We start from the raw sequence: 19,875 nt of genomic DNA, 5'->3' as shown, positions 1-19,875 counted from the left end.
CCCTTTTGCGCGTCATAATATTTCCTCCCCTTCCCTCTCCTCCTTTTCAGTGCACAATAAATGACTGCTGTTATGGACCGCTGGTAGACTGCATCAAACAGTATCCTATCCCATAAAATGTTAAGCCTGGAATTGACGAGAAGCTATTGAAGGGGATGAGATGTGCCTGGCTTTGCCTGACATAAAAGTTCTGCTTCAGCGGGGAGGCGTCTCATCTCCTGCCTGTCTGCCATCCCACTATCGCTGCTACAGCCGGAGCCGGAACGGGGGAGAAAAAATGAGCAGGATGAGGAGATTGGATGATCTGAATGCATTTTTTACTCTTTTTATGGAGGAAATGCTCCATTCCACCAGAAATTCTATAGCTTTGTGCTGTTTATTGCACCAGAAGCTCTCGTATATAAGTAATTTAATTGATGATTCCCTATTTCTCACAAACATCAGTCGGTGTCATCATGTAGTCAATGGTATAACACTGACTATGGCGTATTACATCGAAAGTCTGTTTAAACGTTTGGTTCTCATTGATATGAATATTTCCGGCTTTCTTTTGTCTGTTTTTAATTGCATTTGACTACTGGACGACGCTAGATGCTCAATGTGCTGTACTGCATTATACCACTCTTTGAATATTTAATATATCCAGGCTATTTGGGAAACAAAACGGCCAAAGAGATAAAACCGACGTAGCCTTTGATCAAGGGGGGCTAGTATGTGACCATGACGCTGTCTGTGTCCATGCGCCGGTCTGTCATGGTGCCTGGACCTCCCTCAGCATGTGTGGCGCGCCAGGGTTTGTGATGGTTTTTTTGTTGTTGTTTTTTGTGGCCCTCTGTTAGCGGTCGGCCGAGCCTGTCCCACTGTGGGCCTTCCTGCCCTCCCCTCTTTCACGGGGCGTCCCAGTCCCCGCTTTAGTCTCGGCTCGTATTGAGTCACTCCACGCCACAGAGAGCGCACGATAACCGCCCCACTGCTGTGGGCTTTGGAACAACTCCATCTACACATCACTAGATTGGCTCTAGTGCACGTGTGGGGCTCAGGGTATGCATGCATTAAGCGGCCTTTGAGTGCTGCGCGTCTGTTCGGGGTACATCCCATGGCCGGAGCAGTTTGTTTTTGGGGTTGTGTTTTGCCCTAATAATAATTTTAAAGAATGATCTGGCCCTCGTGAAGTTTAGAAGGCCTGATATGGAGTCCAGGACATAATGTATCCACATAAAGTGTATTCTATAAACCATTCTGATCTATTCAATAAGGTGGCTGGTCCATGGGCCGTCTATTCATTTTCATTAACTTCTCTATTCTGCTCGTTCAACCTTTCTTACTTGTTAAATCTAACCTCATTAAGTTTGACCTGAAAAGTCAGCCTCTCGCTTGGGAGGTGATGGTGCCTGTGGATCAGTGGCGTATGGAAGCAAGGCAATAATTCAGAGAAATGTATTGCCTTATTTCTGACACCGGAGTCATGGAACCTGTTGCCAAAGCAACATGCCACTAAGCCACTACAAGGAGAGCTTTTGGTTTCCCTAGCAACATACCTGTCTGATGGATGCTTTTGCGTCTTTGCGTTTAAATATTTCATTAGAACTTCTCTCCGCACACACACTATCAGATGTTGTTGTTGTTTCAGTACTAATTAATTATAATCTGATGAGATGCAGTCATGCCTGTTTGGATTCCTTGACACCTTGCCCCTAGTGCCATCGGCCAGGAGCACGAAGTCTTGCTGTGTGACAGGCTGAAAGAGAGGAACCTATCCTTTCTGGGTAAGCTACCCCACTAAACCCAATCCCATTGTATCCATGTTGTTATCCGGTTAAAGGGAAACCTGGAAATGAGTGATGTAGTGGATGTTATCTCTTATTGATCTACTAAGAACCAGCAGGTGTTATTGAATATCCACACCCCCAGCCGCCCAATGTTTAATTTATACCACGGCCCGTAATGAATATTTAAAGAAATAAGAGCTTCAAAGGCCTGGGTCTAATGTTTGTTTAGTAGCCCTGGCTTATCCTCCTGGGTCAATCCACCACTAGGATTTCTTTCTAGAGATATACAACCTAGATAAGGTGTCTGTGGGGATCACACTTTTGTTGTCAATTGTGTGCCTTAGATAATTGAGCTTCAGAATTACCATACACCGCACACTATCGCTTGTATTTTAACCTGATGTTCAGGTACAGGGAGAAATTTTCTTTGTAGCCATTGCTTCAAAATAAATTATTTGAGGATATTGTTTTAAGAGATCTCCAATGGTGTACAATCAAATACATTTTAGAGGGCCATTTTAACCCTCTCCTCAAAGCAATCATCAGTTTGGCTGCAACTGATTTAATGGATGAGTTCAACATCAATATCTCGGTCCAGATATATATCAGGATAAGGAGTTTTCTGGTGGGGGGAAATGGTAAAACCATTCTATCGCCATTATCATTACACCTCGCCGTGAGTGATGAGTGATGAAAGACGGACTTCAATCTCTCCATCATCAAGACCAAATAATTTATTATGGCCCCCGAGTGCTGACCTTTCTACAGGGCTTAACGGAGGACTGTTCTAAAACTGTCAGAGTTCAGGGGGGGGTGGGACCCAATGGCGGCCCTCACCCTGGCCCTGATAAATGGATTGGAAAGAAGCCACCCAACGGTGGGGACGGGTCATTAATTTTAATCAAAGATGATGTAAAAATGCGATCCGAGCCACACGACGGTGTCAACAGCCCAGAAGGAGTAAGGGAAGAGCTGGCTCGTCTCCCCCCTCCATCGCACCACCGCTGACCCCCTCCACCTCAGACATCTGGGGTGGTTGGTTGAGACCTTCGACTCTCTTGCACCGTCCCTGGCTGGAATCACAGCCGATCACCGTCTCCAACCCCCCTGTCCCCCCCCCCCGTCCCCTGCACACCCCATTAGTTGAGCTTGGCTGGAGACGGAGAGAGGCAGGCCCCTGGAATTGAATGACCTGGTCAGCTCGAGATTTAATGGAGAAATCAGGTGTTGCGGGGGTAATGGCCAAAGCACAGCCCGGAGTCAAGGACGATGGCGGCGGGCCTCTGTAAGCGGAGGTCAGGCTTACGCAGGGGTAGTGGTTCTGTAGTGCCAACCTTTTCCCCCCTCCCCTCGCCTGGTACTTTATGGAGCCCTGCCACCAAGCCGGAGCACTGTTTTTGTGCTGCGCTAGCAGATAAGTGGCAGATGTAGGTAATGGTCTTACTGTGCTGCTGTCCTCTGTGGTCGTGTCCTCTGCTTTTTTTATACCAGGGCTTTCTGTTATGACCACCAGGACAAATGATGTTCTGTGAAGTTCGCTAACCCATCGTCGTCATTCTTTGAGGAAGGAATTTAACCAAACGAAACCTAAATGTTCACCAATATTGTGTGATTTATTCTGCTGTTTTCCTTCGATATGTGCTCATTTCATGTTTTGTTTTTTTGTACTTTCCAGATGAAAATCAACTGAGAGCCATGGGCTACGACAAAACACCAGATATTATACTAGAGGTGCCAATAGGTGTGTAAATGTGTATAATTGTAATTTAATTTAATTTCAATACACCTACAAAGCAACAAATGGGAAATGTTTTTTATGTTCTGTCAAGGCTTTTTAATGGAAGAACCACTGCGATCCAAGTGAAAAGCAAATGGCCCCTGAATTTATCTTCTATATTGAACACCTGAATTCAGGGACAACTCTGTCACGGATGATGTTGTTGAACATTGCTTGATTTTATTTATTTATGTATGTTTTGTTAAAGTTGTTGAAGGACATATTGTCCACTGGATTGAGAGCAAGGCCTCGTTCGGAGACGACCAGAGCCACTGCACTTACCTCACTGAACAGTTCTGGAGCTACTGTAACAGGTAACCTGATTCCTTGTTTCCAACCCTCCCCTATTTCTAATGGCACTTCATGCAGCGTATATATATTTTTTTTTTTCTATTTTTTTTTTTATCTGAAATCACCACACAGTTAACGCAAGTCTTCTGCAATACAATGTGGTGAATGCCCTTCCGTAGATTGCCAACTTCTCCTTTCCCACTGACCATTAGCCACTATCTGCCTTTCTCAGGGCTGCGTTGTCATCGCTAAACCACTCACCACTTCCACCACGTTAAACCGCACACTAACCCACCAGATTTCCACTTCCACATCACTCCACTACGGCTTGTTCCTGTACACTGTAAGATTACAGTTTAGCCCCTGTACAGTCCATAACGGTCTAGCCAGAGCTCTTTACAAACACTGTGTTAGTGTCTGTGTGTGTGTGTGTGTGTGTGTGTGTGTGCGTGTGCGTGTGCGTGTGTGTGTGGGTGTGTGGGTGTGTGCTTGCAAGTGTTTTTTGTTTCTTTTCCCAGAACACATACAAACTGTTTTTGAAAGGAAAGAGAGGAAATGGGTGATTAATTCTGTGCATCTGTTGATCGGAACGTTTGCACAGGAACTGCCTTATGCGTGCATGTATGTGATCGTGTGCAAGTTTGACCTACACCAGAGTATATATGAGCCAATGTTTAAATTGTGAAGCCTAAAGTACCATGGTCACAATAGTATGGAAGTACTCCCTGCAAACAGATTATAATGAATAATACCCACAATACCCAGTCCTTTTACCCATGTATTGTATACCTACCCAATGTATTTGTCATACTGTTTACATCCATGCCATGTTTTACATAAAAAAAAAATCAGTTAGAATTAATATTTTTTAATAATATCGACTTAAGTATTTTCATAACGTTTTTCATAAAAAATTACCGCAATTTGCATGCTACACTGGGCATAAAGAAGGACCGCACACCTGAAGACATGTGCAGTATTATGCAGTATTAATATCATTATTGGAGCATTATTTCAGCTCTTTAAATTTTTATTGGATTACATAACAGATCTTCCCTAATTGCATGATTGAATGCTTTATGATTTCAATCATGTTTTCCTATGATGTTTATGGTTGATTTGTACTAAATAAACACAGCATTAATGTCGTTGCTGACTATTTTTTGCAGTTAAAAAAATATAAAAAATAAATCTGTATTAAGGGGGCAGTGAGGTGTATTAATCTATAAATCTATCTACAGTTTGCATACGTGGTGGTCCGTGAAAGGTCTTGATGACAAATCACCAAATTTGTCATCACGTACACCAGAAGTCAAAGGTTGGGAACCACTGCTGTAGCAGACCTTACACTGCAAGTTTCACTATTATTCAGAAATATTTCCTTACGTTTATGTGTGCCGGGGACCACAACACAGGGCAATTCTGGTTGCGGGCGGGGGGGGGGGGGGGGGGGGGGGGGGTCAAAATAGAGAGAAAGGGGAGAAATGCGGGACGGGGAAGCTGGGGGAGGAGTGCGTTCACGCGTGGCTTCTCCATCCCTCGCTCTCTTGCTCAGCCTTGACCGGGACTTCCAGACAGACGCAAGCTGAAAGGTCACCCCCACTGCCTCCACCGGCCTTGCTGCCACCCCGACACCCACAAACCCCCCCCCCCCCCCCCCCCCCCCCCCCCCATCCCACCCCCTCTCCACCCCCCCACCCCTCCCATCAGCTGTGGCGGCCGGCTGACACGTTGTGACATGGCTCTGGGGTGCCAGAAGGTTCCACACCCCTGCCTGTGAGTCCTGAGAGCAGGCACAGCCTAGCAGAGCAGAGACTTGGAGGGGCTTCTGTAGCTATGAGGAGGCAGGCTGTCCTCTCTCTCTCCATCTGCCTTTTTCTCTCTCGCTATCTCTACCCTTCATTCCTCTCATTTTTAATCTCTTTGTCCTCACCTTTCGTCGGTCTGTGTCTCAATCTCTCGTGTTCTGAGCCTCGATGTTGGCATGTCAGCATCGTAGTCTAGATGTCTAGTAACCACAGTAGAGATAAAGACACAATTGATAATCCAAATCGAAAAAATATATATAATTTCCTGATTCACTATAAACCGTAACCTTTTGTAATAGTACATTATCCAGTTATTTGACATTTTAATATATCAATTTATGTGAATATCAGATAAACATTGCGCATGGATTTATTTGTGAGATAGATAACAATCCAAGGGCTTCATGATTCACGATAGAGCAACTATCAAATCAATGTAGCTTTCTACAAATACTTTGCTAACACTAAACTGGTGGGGTTTGAATTTAGAACAGACATGATTTATTCATTTATCATTAAGCCTTATTTTCTAGAATAGTTATCTAGGCTAACATATATTTGTAAAATACTTTGGAAATTGCAAATGTTAGGGCTCGAGCCATTACTGTCAGAATTGTTTGTGATATTCATAAACTGAGACAGTGAAAGGTGGCTCAATGTTATATTTTCTAACTAGTTCTAACTATTTTTCTAGACAAACAAACAGCTCTTTTAAATTAGCTCATGAGCTTCGCAGGAATTATCAAAGTAAAACACAATTTTGTGGATTTCAAATTGAAAGCAGAGTTGAGGTTTATACAGAACTTTGTATCTGAAAACACATGTTCAATCTTAAGTTCTTTGAATAACTAAGTTTATTAAAATGTGTCTGCAACAAATGCTTGGAATGGACAACAGAACATCCTTAGACAATTAGGAAATTTAATAATGCTCCAGAAGACCTCTCTCTCCATCAAATATGGCTACATATGAATAGGAATATACAGTAATATGCACATAAAGTGAAGAAAAAAAGCGTCTCTTTTTTTCTCCAAAAGGTATTTTTTTTAATTCAAGCATGCATTTTCTTGCTTTGGATTAGGGAAGTGTCATTTGTCTATCAGTGTTCTCATACAGTCAAGGCTGACCTTAGATTATATCAGGAAATCTGGAACCTAACTGACTGGCTGATTGGGATAAAGCTTGCACTGAACCTAAGACGCCCTGGGGTAGCTCTAATTGATATTCGCTCGGGCGGCCTTGTCAAAGTGCGTTAAGGAACTGACAACGTAGATTCACGTCATGTCAATAAATGGCCTGGTCAGATAAACGCTGGCATGTCAAAAAAAAGAACGAAAAAATGTCAGTCCCTTCAGACTCCACCTTTTCCAGCACTGTTGCTTTTTTTAATTGACATTTACTGCTGACATTTCAAAATGTACCCGCTTTCTATTATTGTTAGGCTTGATGCGTTGTATATTCTGAGCCACAGTGATTTTGTGTGTGTGTGTGTGTGTGTGTGTGTGTGTGTGTGTGTGTCTCTGTGTGTTTGTGTGCGTGCGCGTATGTGTGCGACTGTGTGTGTATGCGTGCGCGTGTATGTATGGGGTCGTTGCCTCATTTGTAGTCAGAAATGTATGAACAAAAACGGAGAGAGTAAGAGAGTGATTGGATGGTTGACATCATCCTCCGTTCGCTTCTCGTTAGTGCTATCATATCAGGAGACGGGTTCCCAGTGCTTGTGTTTGTTCACCATTCTTTAAAGACAGATTCCACTGCAGACCCCTTTGGTTTTCCCCTCTCGGCTCTGACCTTGAAGTGACATCACTGCTTTTGTAATTACTCTCCTGGCCCCTGATTGACATTTCCAGTGATTTGCTTATTTTTCATGGATTTCTGCTCCTTCCCTCAGAACTCTGAGGCGCTGTTATACCCCGTAGCTTGAGTTAATTATTCTCAGTTTTGCCCACGAGCAATGCAAAAAGTGACCACTGGTGACATGTTTTATCTGGAAAGAAACAAGGAAAGAGAGAGGGAAAAAAAACAAGCCGACATAACTAATTTTGATTCCAAAGCCCTCACCAACGGTATTCATCATCCAAACAATAATCTTGCCAACACACTAACCTCATAACAAACCTCTTCAATGGAGTGAAGGGTAATGACGCTTCACCTAGGCTCCGGAGGAAGCGGGGATGGGTGGGGTGGGGGGGGGGGTGACAGGGGTAAAAAGGGTGGAAAGAATGGGAGTGTAAAAAAAAAAAAAAAAGGGTATTTTGCTGTACCAAACCATGCGTTCAGGCCCAGTGCCTGGATGAGATGGAGAGGCGGCCACCACCGGTGTCTTCCAGCCATCAATCTTGGGGCTGGTGGCGTTCCAGAGCTGCTCGGCCCCTGTGCTCTGACGGATGTCGGGATAATTGAGTTATCCATCTCGCCCAACTATCAGAGTTGCATAAAAATTATTCACCTGCTGGTGGATATTAAACACATAATGAGCCTCCAGTGTGTTCTAGGCAGAAGTGGGTAAGGTTAAACACAGCATGTAATGAAATATGGACCCTGGCGTGAGGCGCACCTCGGCTTGCCTCCCCCTCATCGTAGCGTATTTAAATCAATTATGGTTGGCAAAGGTGCTCCCATAACTCTCTTGTGTAACCGCCAACCGCCTATTTATCTAATCACGGTATGGCTGAGCTCATAGTGTATATAAGGCCCACCGACGTGCTGAATAGTTTTGGTGATTTGTCTCTAAACTATGCTGTTTGTTTAAATATTAGAGTCGATGATAGTCACTGCTTCATGCTACTGATGTCATTGCTCCATTGGTAGTTTATGGGGGATGATGTTATATCAGTTCATTAGACCACGTGTTCAATGGCTGAAATAACAACTGCGGAATTGGATAACATACAAGCAGAGCAAGGCGCAACAACAAAGTGTTGTACAACACCCTGGCCAATGTTCTGCCTCCGGTTTGCAGTCTGCAGATTGCATGTTTGGTGATGTCTGCCTCTTTGCCTTGCTGTTAATATGCACATGAAGATATTTTAATTCTTAAATAAAATCACCATTACTAAAGAAAAGTTGTACAAAGACTTAAAGGAAAACTTTTACTTTAAACCTGATCCCTATTTCCTGATCATTTTGGGTCAGAGGGACTAATGCAGACAATATTTTTTGAAGCAGGCGAGAAGGTACGTCAATGTACCTCCTCTAAAAGTGCCTGTTTTTGCCACTGACAGGCTCAGATTATATTCCATAATTATGGAAAGGATCCCTACAGAGAAATAAAACTTGTTTGTGTCCAACCAAGTTATGCTCGAGGAGTCTCTCGCTGAAATTCTCGTGTTGCTTTGTTGCAGGATATTCCCTTATTGTAATTAAGACCGCAACACTTGGTCACCCGAATCTTTAAGACAACACTAAAATACGCTTTCTGCATATCCTTACGCTTTCCTGCAAAAACATTACTCTCACGAGACTTCTCATTGAGTGAGACTCGGTTGGACACGATAACAAACAGTGATCAGGTGAAAGGTAAAGAAACAAGTTTGATTTCTCTGTAGGGATCCATTCCATAATGATATACTATAATCTCTTCTGAATCTAATTCAAGCACTTGAAGAGGACGTGCGATGAACTTAATTGCCCCAAAGGATTACATAGCAGCCCATTTTCATGGATTACGGAAGCAGTGTTCACACTTAATACTGGACCATTTGCCACAAATTGTTGCCCACATTCTTCCATTTGACCCCAAATTATCTGAAATAGGGTCCATGTTGAAAAATCCCAATCTTTTCCTTTCAATAGGTTTTTAATTATCTTCATATTTATCCAACACGGTATTAAATAATGTGATTGCTTTTTTTCAATGTTGACAGCATTCCCTGACTAGCTAACAGTGAATATCCCTTCTCTAGCCGATACAATGACGAGAAAAGATTCAGGTTTTACTGGTATTTTGTCTGATTATTTGGGAAAATTCGAAACCTCAGTGCGGTAGTCTCCAATCACAAGGGATGGATTAAAAATGACTTACTGTACTTCAAAGATCGTTTCTCTTGTGATACAATGCATAAAGAGATGTTTCAAAATATAAGTATGTTCTAATAATAATAAAAAGCAAAGCATAATGAAAACCTAGATAATTAGATTCAGGCCTGACTCCACCACCAACCCCTCCCCCTGTTCCTTCCAACCAAAGCCTTCAGACAACCTTTTGTGGAAATGAGTGTGGTTACACACTGGCCGCTTCTCAAAGTTAATCAGCTGTGAGATTCGTAAACTGCAAATGTGTCAGAGTTGAAAATGTTAGTGCACCTAATGGAGGCTTGAAAAGGTTAGATCTGATAAAAAGCTGTCAGGCAGCCAGGAAAAATGATTTATGGCAATATAATGGGACAGTATGGCTCATTTCTCCGTCTCGTATGAGATTTGGGGTCAAGACTTTTGGGATTGTCATTATACATCATGTGGCTTGACCAGTTGGAAATGTGTTGACAGGGACTCGTGGTCTATTGTTGTGGGTTTCCCTTGATCCTTTGTTCTCCACATGTAAAATCCTTGTGTGCAATGTCAAATGATCATTTCCTTTGATAATTAACAGGAAGTTTACCCAAAAGTCCAGAAGAGCATACTGTTTTTTGAATCAGATATTCAAGTCTGATAGCGTATGTCTCTGTGCGTACATACAGGAAACCCAATTAATGTGGAAGTCATTATTCTTGAGACTCAAAGCAGGGTTTTTCTACAACATTGCTAATCTTCGTGCTGACACATTTGCTAATGAACAGATAAAAAACTGATTTATGCGATGGTTTAAATTAGTTGACACAGCTGCAATCAGACATCTTGAACTCTGCAATGAACTTTTTCCAATTTTTGTTACTGTATATGTTAGATATTACATCGGAAACCTTAAGATACTGTGGTCTTAGCCTCATCTGGCACAATCTGATTGCTTTGACATTAAATTAAAAATGGCAATGCAAGATGTTGCATAATGTATTCCTTTTTAATGGATATGTCCATCATTTTTGTTGAACTTTGTAAAGTGGCGAAGCCAAGAATGCCTAATTAATAGTGTAATGATTTATGAAGTGCACCTGATAAGGCCTATATCCTAGAGTAGTGTTCGATGGCCAGGCATAAAAATACTGTCGCCTTTGTTTCAACTACAAATTGAATCGAAAGATTCGTCTCGTGTTTCACTTGAACCCATTTCACACAAAAAAAACATATTGAACTCTGCAGCAGCAGTGGTTTTTGTACAGTCAGGGCTCAGCAAGTAGATTGGAAAGGTTCTAAAAAAAGCCTCTTTTTTTTTTTAGACTGTTAGACTTCCACATTAATTTGATTCCCTGTACGCCTGCAAACAAGGACTACTGATCCGATCCGGCTGGACATTACAATGTTGTCCCTGAGAATGGCACCGTGACTTTGAGACGGTTTGTGTGTTTCTGTGCTTGGCTACATCATCCTCCTTGCATTGCTGTCTGAGGTGTGGAATACATATTGAGAGGTGAGGTGACAAAGCATCCCTTGAAGCCCTTTGTGGTTATAGGGGTTAAGGGGTGGCGTCTAAATAAGCTGAATGTGAGCTGGTCATACTCTTAAATGTGATAAAGAGCTATACCAGTAAAGCTAACTTGACCTAGAAGCCAACTATTTTTTACCAAAGGTATTCATCCCAAACTGTGACGTTAAAGACATTTTTATACACCTTTACCGTTCAGCTTAATAGCGCGACATTTTTCCCTATGGCTTAGTGGCTTTGCATTGTTTTTATAGCAACTCTTGGGCCAGTTTCATTTCCAGTGACAAACCCCTCCTCCCCATTTATAATGTTATGGTAACCCCATGCTGTGCAGGAACGTGACCTCTTTTATTGTTTCCTTTGTACTGACATCCTCCTGCAGAATATGCCTCAGCTAGAAAAGTGGTTGTACACAATGGATGTTCCTCTGAGGGAGTCGGGGGGGGGGCTTCACCAGTGTTACTTCTCGGGCCACAGCTGACACAGAGGTGTACCAATAACCCCCCCCCCCCCCCCTCCGGCGACGCGGTTTCAAATACTAACGGCGAATGACAAGTCGACGCTGATGCTTGGAGGATTTCATGGTCTTAAGGATGCGCGTTTTGGGGGGTTGTGGGGCGCATTGTTTAACACGTCTGGGATGTAATCCGCACACTTCAGGTCTCCTGGCGGCCTGGGGGATTTAGTGGTAGCTAAGCCCCCGTGTCAACCATTTATTTGAGTAGGGTAGTGTTCTGTGCATTATCCAAATTTGCCATTAAACATTGAGCCTGAGAACATGCTTTGACACGGCCACGGTTTTGCGTGAACAGGCGAGGAGCAGGCGGATATTTGCACCCTGGCTAGCGAGGGGGTTGAGGTTCCTTAAGACTATGCCTTTTCTTTTGAGTTTTAACTTTGCAACAATCTGTCTCGGCCTTCACAATGAATGTCATCATACGTGTGAATCTGTTCCTTCATACTCTACTCTTCGTTTCCACTCCATGTCTCTTTCCTTCTAAGTTGACCTTCCGGGTTTTAGTCCAGAAGAAGTCGGCAACGTTTGTCATCTTGGTGAGATCTTGTCTGGAGGCGAACATAAGTGGGTCTGGATTAGAATGGAGCTCTGTAAAAGTTAATCTAAAAGCAGAGGGTTGATGGCTGCCCAAATGGTTTTTGAGTATGCTCCGTCCCCTTAAAACCCCCAAAGACATTCAGGCCTTGTGTTCACGCTGAACACAGCCACGAAATGAGACACGCTGTGCTTATTTTCCTGACACAGAGATGAGCCTTATGACAAATGGATTGCACACAGTGTGCAGGATGCTTGCTGTACATCACACACAGGCCTGCACGTGCGGACATATTGCTGTCGGAAATGTCCACATCTATAGCAACTCACAAAGAGAGATGGGCGGAGATAGGGAGGTAATTACAGGAGTGGTTCTTGTAAGTTGCAAAGAGTGTTTTTTCCTTGCATGTCGACCAAAGCCATTGCAAAATAAAGGCCAAAGAGAATATTAAAGTCTCTATAAAGAAAAGCAATCTTGGCATATCATGGTTGATATAAGTTACCACACAAATGATTAAGGCATTTGAGATACACTCAGTGTATGAAATGCCAAAATGGGTTTCATGCTCTATGTCAACCGATGTTTTCATGGCTGAATTTACCCAATTAAATCGGAGTGGTCTTTTGTTCCCATCTGAAACCCCATGGTCGTGACATTTGGTTTAAAGAAAAGCATTTAGGGGTATGGCGATATTTAGAGCAGAGGTTTTTTGATCTGCTCAGTTCAAATGATCGAAAGAAAGAAAGAAAGCATGTATTAGTTCTGGTTCTCCTGGCTTGATGACATAGCATGTGCCTAACAGCTTTTTGAAAAGTCCCTGTTTCTGTGCTAGTAGATAACCTATCTATATGTGTCTTTGTATTCATCTGATCAAACTATGTTTTTTTTATCACGGAAAATGTTTGGCTATTTAACTTTGCTTGAATTGTTTATCTCTTTTTTCTTTTTCATGTGATTTGTTCAGAGAGAGTGGGCAAAGCATTTCATGTTTTGTTTTTTTTTAATTTAGAGCTTACAGCAAATAAAAAAATTCTGCCCATGGTCCAGTAGGGAAGCAATGATTCATATTTGTTGCCCTTGTGTTTAAAGAGCAGCTCTGCGTGTGCAAGATAGTGTGGTGGTACTTCTCGGTCCGGGGAGGCCCATCAGTCACAGTGTGGCACTGGGTGCAAGTGATAAGTAGTTCCTTATAGATAACCAAGGCGGATGGTTTCTTTTTATAGGTCTATTGTCCCTCACATAACCTTGTCCCATTTTTCCTGTTCAATGGCTATTTGCTTTTTATGTTTCAACTTCAAACTCCCTTTTTTGTTTACTGTAAGAATACATTTTAAGTCTGAAAAGAACCTACTTCAATTCTGTGGGTTTTTGAAGATAAAGAAATAATAATTACAGTTGACGGGTGAAAAATACACGGCAGACATTGCTTAAATACACGCATGATTATATAGTGCAGTTTATTATATGGTTTAACCACTGTCTTCTTAGATTTCTTAAATGATAATAATTTTTGTAATTGCCTAGTTATATAGACTTTTATTTTTTGATCTCCATTACCACTCTCACCAACTGTCATGCTTATTACCATTACCAGCAGATAATATAGCACTCAAATTAAAATTGTATATTTAAGGGGGATATTTATTGAATCTATGTTTTTTGTTTTTCGATGAATATCTTTATCCCCCAGTAGTGTCTTTATCCCCCAGTATCTTTACATTACATATTTTCTTTCGATTTTATATTCTTATAAAGTTGTTTTTGTCCTCCAGTTAACTTACCCTAGACAGATAAATGATGCTGAAACTATGTCAGCTATTTGCATCAGCTTGTAGGACTTGTTTTTGTGCCCAATACCTGTCACTTTGATGGATGTACCACGAGTCAAAGTTGAAACCCTAGATTAACATTGATTTCTGTATGTTGGTTGTTTTTGTTTTTCCCGGTAGATATTACTTTCCGTTACTATTTTATGCCACAATATGTCGCTGCCACAAAAAAAGCCTGAAGGAAGGGATACACGTATTACATTTAAATCTTTCTTTTTTTCTCAACATCCTAAGAGCTTCGGAAAAAAAAGGAAAACGTTCGCATTTAGGTTCCACGGCGGCCCTCTCCTCGCCTGCCTCTGGTTTCAGTTTCACGTCTCTCTGCGGTCTGATTGCCTGATAGCTTAAACATCTCCTAGCCCGCCTGTCCCACCGTGGGAGTGTGTAATCACAGACATATGAGGAGCCCGTGTCCACACGTTGACCTTCTGATTTGCCTCATCAACTGCAGGAGTCAATGTACAAGATATTTTGGGTCAACCAAGTTTTTTTTTCTTTCCTCCAAACTGACATGGATGTTGACCTTTTTTCTTTAAAGAAAATAAAGCCTTTTAACAATATTTCCCTGATAAATGGCATACTTACTGACTAATAATAAAGTCTGAACATCAAACTGCATCGTGAAATAAGCACCACAGGTTAACCTTTATTACAAGATCTTAAGGGGTTAAGAGAGACAGTGTAATCTATATTCCAGCCGTGTCTGCCAGTAATGTAAGGTTTCTTCATCGTAGTTGAAACAGACATTGCTTCATCCTTTCCTTTGGGCTGATTCAAGATAACGGGCAGACATTTCTTTTTTTCTTTTTATCACATAAACTCTGCCCAGACATTGGCGAGTTGGGCCTCTCCTTGTTTGAATGGCAGCCATGGATATGTCAGGGCAATAGATTACTCATTTTGAGGGATATCTCTTGTCTGGGGTATGTTCAACCCACTAATCCCTCTGTGTTAAAGCCAGTATACATCTCTCCAATGACAGCCAAGTGTTTTTGCAAATGACCAATCGTATTGTGTTATTATGGGTCTCTGTGTGTCACGGAGGGCAGAATAGCGTTGTCTAGTGAGAGGCCTCTGATATAAAGTGCCACTTCAATTCCAGCGCAGCTGCAACCCAGCTCTGGACTGGCTCGCCGTCCGGCCCGACACTTCACATTCTCTTCTCCTCTGACTTGAATGGATTTGAAAACCATTAACTTTAGACACGAGTTGGGCCCCCGTCTGTTTTTTTGATTCCCTGAACTTCCCTCAACTTCTCATCACTGCTACAATGTTAGTGACTGATCTCCCTTGTTGTCAAGATTGCAGTTCTATGGAAGAAAAAAAGTTACTTAAATTTTACATTTCTCTGTGGCTTGTCTTCCTCGGTTGAGCTGTTGTCAATCTGAATTTAGTGTTGACATCACTCAACGGATCAGAACTTTATCATCAAAGTTTCAAATGTATTGATCTATTATAAAACATCAATAAAACCACCTTGTACCACTGCTGTGATGCTGTTCCTACCTCGTTCTCCCAGTTGAATTAGAATCCAATTCTTAAATTCTAAAAAATTGTTCTTGATTACATTTTCAATGGTGAGCAAATTGATTGCACCTCTTCTGATTTGGTGAGGAGGGGTGCTTAGCATTTTCAGACATTCAATCTCTTAACCTGCTGACAGTCATCTCCCTCGTGAGTCCCATCTGGGCACGTCGACCATGGTTACTGTAAAGACTACTGGTTCTGTTTATTTTTTTCCGGTAATCGTTGTGGTTGATTTAGAAACGGAGAATACATTCTCTGAATGACGAAAGCCAAGCATTTAGCTTTTCGCGCATTAAACCTTAAACCACTCTTCCTTATTTTCTTTCTCGGCTGTCTTTTCTACTTTTTTTCCCTGGCCGTTTATGTTTTCAGATCTCGGCTTTGAGTTCATGGGAACCTCGCTGCAAGGTTACCTGCGGCCCCTGGAAAGTGATGGAAAAAAACCCATCATGGCCACGGGAATGTTTTTTCAGTTAGTTGAAATATTACTAACCTTGTCAAATGTCATTTGGAATGAGAGAGCAAACCTATTTTAATCAGGGTTTTAGAATCAGTACTTTTCAAAGCATCGACTCCGGGAGGAAAAAAAAAAAAAGGGGGTCAGCTAATTGCAACGTTTGATGTCATGTTTAGTCTTCCTTCCCCATCTTGATGCCACTGCCTGGGAATTTATACTCTCTTGCTCTCTCCCTCCCTCTATGTTCCCCTCGCTCTCTCTCCCATTCTCACTTACAGACGCTCGTGCAAATGGAAAAAGTACCATAGGATCTTCGCACACTCAATGCTGCAATCTTCACAGAATGTTTTCTCTTCTCCTTCCTGTCGGCCCGCCTCTCAACTTCAACCTTCAACCCCGTTCTGCATTCATCACTGTCCCGAACAGACCCGACAGCGCCGAGATGAAGGGTGCTGCTGCATGGCTCTGTCAGTGTATATGTCCACACAAAACCAGTGTTTTGGCAGGGAGAATAGTTATACACATTTCCGACAATCTCTCATACCCAAAGACTTTATTAAAAAAGGAATCTGTGAAAAGCGCTCCCTCCAAGTCTCTAACTTTGCCGTATCGCTCTTTTCGTTCTCATAATCACAGTTTTAACAGCAACGCAGTGGGGCCGCGCTGGGGGGGTTTGGTGGTGTGTATACGTCGTAAATTGTGTTTGACAATGTGGGGTTAGTGGTTTTCTGGTAGCTTGTCTTAAGTTATTACATGTTTCCTCCCGCCACAGATAAGATCTGCTGATGGACATACCAAGGTGAGGTGGCGTGTAGGTGCACGTCCCCCTTATCACAAGCATTGGTTTAGGGGCAAGAGTCCTGCGACAGAGGTCATGGATTTAGGGGCAAAAAGGTCTACGGAGGTCATTGCGCAGTGAAACCATCCTTTATCCTGCAGTTGATTTGATGCCCTAGACCTCTCTAGGTTGTCTAAACACTCAAATGTATTACCTGTCCTGGTTTCCAATCTAGAATAATATCCTAGGTTCAAATGTCTCATAACATAGATTTGTCATGTAAGGCACAAGATGACTACTATTCATAGCAGCCTTTCCTAAACCCTCTGTAGTAGCCTGGAACCGTCTTGGAGCTTTTAGCCGTAGTGATTGTATTTAAATGTTGTTTATTGGATTTCTTTGCAGCGTGCTCACTGAAAAGTAGTTCCCCCCTACACAATGCCGTCCCATTCATATTACTGACCCGGCGAGCCTGGTGGTGCTACTCATTCCTTTCACAGGGAAACGTGAGCAATTTCCCCCACAGCTTGTAAGCAATCCCCCGTCAGGTCGTTTGAGAACCCGAATTTGTGTGGTGGGATTATTTATTTTTTTCAATGTTAAATTCAAGGGTAGTTAAAATCATTATTTATGGTTCTCTACTTAAATTATAGTTTTCTTTTTTTTTTTCCCTCATTCCCTCTAAAATGTGTCACATCCCATTACACAAATTTGGATTTGTTAAATTAGCGGAGAGTGTGCTTAAGATAGAAATACGCTGCAATTCCCCCCGCCCAAACCTGTCTCCCCCCATTCCCAACTGCACGCACAGTGTGAGCTTGGTGTGGTTTAGTTGTGTAGATCTGTGACAGAGAGAGAGGGAAAATTCAAGACAACTCTGAAAGTTGTCTCAAATTGCCCCCCCCCTCCCCACACACACACACACACCCCACTCGCAAGATGATGTGTTTTTGCAATTCAAATATTTGCTCATTCTCCTCTGCGTTGCAAAGCCCCTTTGAAGCGGGTGAGTTCTATCAGGACCAATGACAGTATGAGTGTGCAGCGTGACAGCGCAATAGGCAGCGCCGGACTATATCTAACTGCATTTTTAAGTAGCGGGGAAATCCAAACTAAAAAATGTATGCAAATGCAGGAATGTTTTGCATGCAGATATATTTTTATGATTTGCCGGGCTTGCTTATTCAGGTGGAGTGTGAATTGAGGACGTGCTTAGATTCACTAACATTAATCTGAATTACTTCATGCGGTTGCTGCATCCTGAACTTACTTCTAAACAAGCGGTTCCGGGGGCGGTAGACTTGCAATTTGGCAGAAGTACTTTTGATGAAAGGCTTGCTAAATGGTTTTTATGACCATTACAAACATCCCATGGGCTATGAGCTTTGGTGGAAATGGGGAGGAATTTATAAATACTTTGCCTACTAAATAAGGTTTTATTTGTATTTTTTGTTTAATACAAGGAAAAAGTATAATCATATCATCTCTTTGAAATTCACCACATCTATAAAATGTTTTTGCAGGACAATATTATATTAGATTACACATATATTTATATGTATTGTATATAGAGGCTAGATATGTGGGCGCCTTCACAAAGGAAAAAAAACATAAAACGCCTCACACACCACATCCCTCCACTCAAACCCCACCGATCCGCCTTCAGAATTGTCAGCACGTCTGTCTCCTTTCCTTAAGGTAGAAAAAACATAAAGTAATGAATTGAATTGTCATGTCGATGGGCAGCGCTTGCACTCTGCACCCTATAATTCCAACCTCTCCCTACCCCCCCTACCCCTCGCCACAATCTTTTCCTTCTTTTTTTCTTCTAAACAGCAATTAATCTCATTTTTAGTCCAATTTCCAGCCCTCTCCTGGAGTCAGAGTGACTCCCCTGTTTTGTTCGTATTTGGCTTGGTTCCTCTGCATAGTCATTAAGGACCCAATTAATGTCACCCTTTAGCTGAAGAGTGCTCATTTTTATTGGGGAGCTGACAGTCGCCGCCATGAGTGGCGCAGTGTAATATGCATTAATTGCCCCGTAACACTGGTAATTACCAGTTCTTCAAGCCTCTCAGTAAACTGTCATGCCCAGGCACGACTGCTTTGAAATAGATTACTCATTAGAGGGACCTGCCCTGTTTTCCAATTGGGGGGCTTGCTGGGGTTGGCACAAAGAAAAAAAAACTCTGGTGCTTGAACAAATAGTTGCCAAAAGCAATTTCCTATTACAACTGCTCAGTCACGTCTTTTCCTCCTTTTTACAATTTTTTTTCTTCATTTCTTTCAGTCTTTCCTTTTTTTGTCTTTTTCGAATGGCCGCGTTACAGACGTCGGTTGAAATGAGAGTCAAGGCGATGGAGGTCGATCACAGATGTTGCCGATGATGTTGGACTGGATGATCACGAACACCTGTTTCTCCATAGTGCACGCTTATGTTTAGACTCTTCCCATGCCTCTTTAACCCTGAAGCCTCAGCCCTTCCTTAGGGTATCTTTTTTGTCCCCTGCCGTTGCTCACCGTAATATTCCTGGAGTACAGTACTTATTACCTTTTCAGTAGTGTCAATGTGTTTGCTTGATCCAGACAATTATTTTGGGGGAGGTTTTGGAGGATTTGCTTGGTACATATGGTCAAGGCTGTGGTGATGGAAAGAATTACTGTTCAAATATTGGTCATTGCTTGGGCCTTGGTTAAATGTGTGTGCCTGTGCTCGCGTGGTCTGTGCGTTTGCATGCGTTTGGGTGCATTTGTGTACACGTTGAGGCCACACCGTTTGTAGTCCTTTGCACACACTGAAAAACTCTCAACGGTTTTGAATTACAAGGGCTCGTCGCATTTCCCGAAACGTGCCCCACACATCATGAATGAAGGGTGGATATGAAGTGCAAATACGTGAATTAAAACATGGTCTTAGGAACAAAAGCACGGGGCTGCGGTGGCGGGCGTTGCCGTTGTACCACGATAAGATAGCACAAAGCAGAGAGCAACTCAAACAATGTCTCACAATCCCATGTCCTGCACCCAGAGAGGTGTTGGCCTGTTTAGTCATGCTAGAAACAATAT

General features: G+C 42.4%; 1 protein-coding gene across 1 annotated transcript in view; it reads left to right on the top strand.

Annotated features, from left to right (window-relative positions):
- The window catches only part of cdin1 (CDAN1 interacting nuclease 1), a 56,936-nt gene that overhangs the window by 23,178 nt on the left and 13,883 nt on the right, over positions 1–19,875 (top strand). Inside the window, exons 8-11 of the mRNA XM_079751893.1 lie at positions 51–100; positions 1,699–1,766; positions 3,445–3,510; positions 3,755–3,860. Of these exons, the coding sequence (XP_079608019.1) occupies positions 51–100; positions 1,699–1,766; positions 3,445–3,510; positions 3,755–3,860 (290 nt within the window). The remainder of the gene's footprint in view (positions 1–50; positions 101–1,698; positions 1,767–3,444; positions 3,511–3,754; positions 3,861–19,875) is intronic.

The sequence above is a fragment of the Pollachius pollachius genome, assembly GCF_949987615.1.
Source record: "Pollachius pollachius genome assembly, chromosome: 15".
In the NCBI taxonomy this organism is placed as follows: domain Eukaryota; kingdom Metazoa; phylum Chordata; class Actinopteri; order Gadiformes; family Gadidae; genus Pollachius; species Pollachius pollachius.
Note: the sequence above shows the minus strand (reverse complement) of the source record. Positions and strands in the feature narration are given on the sequence as shown.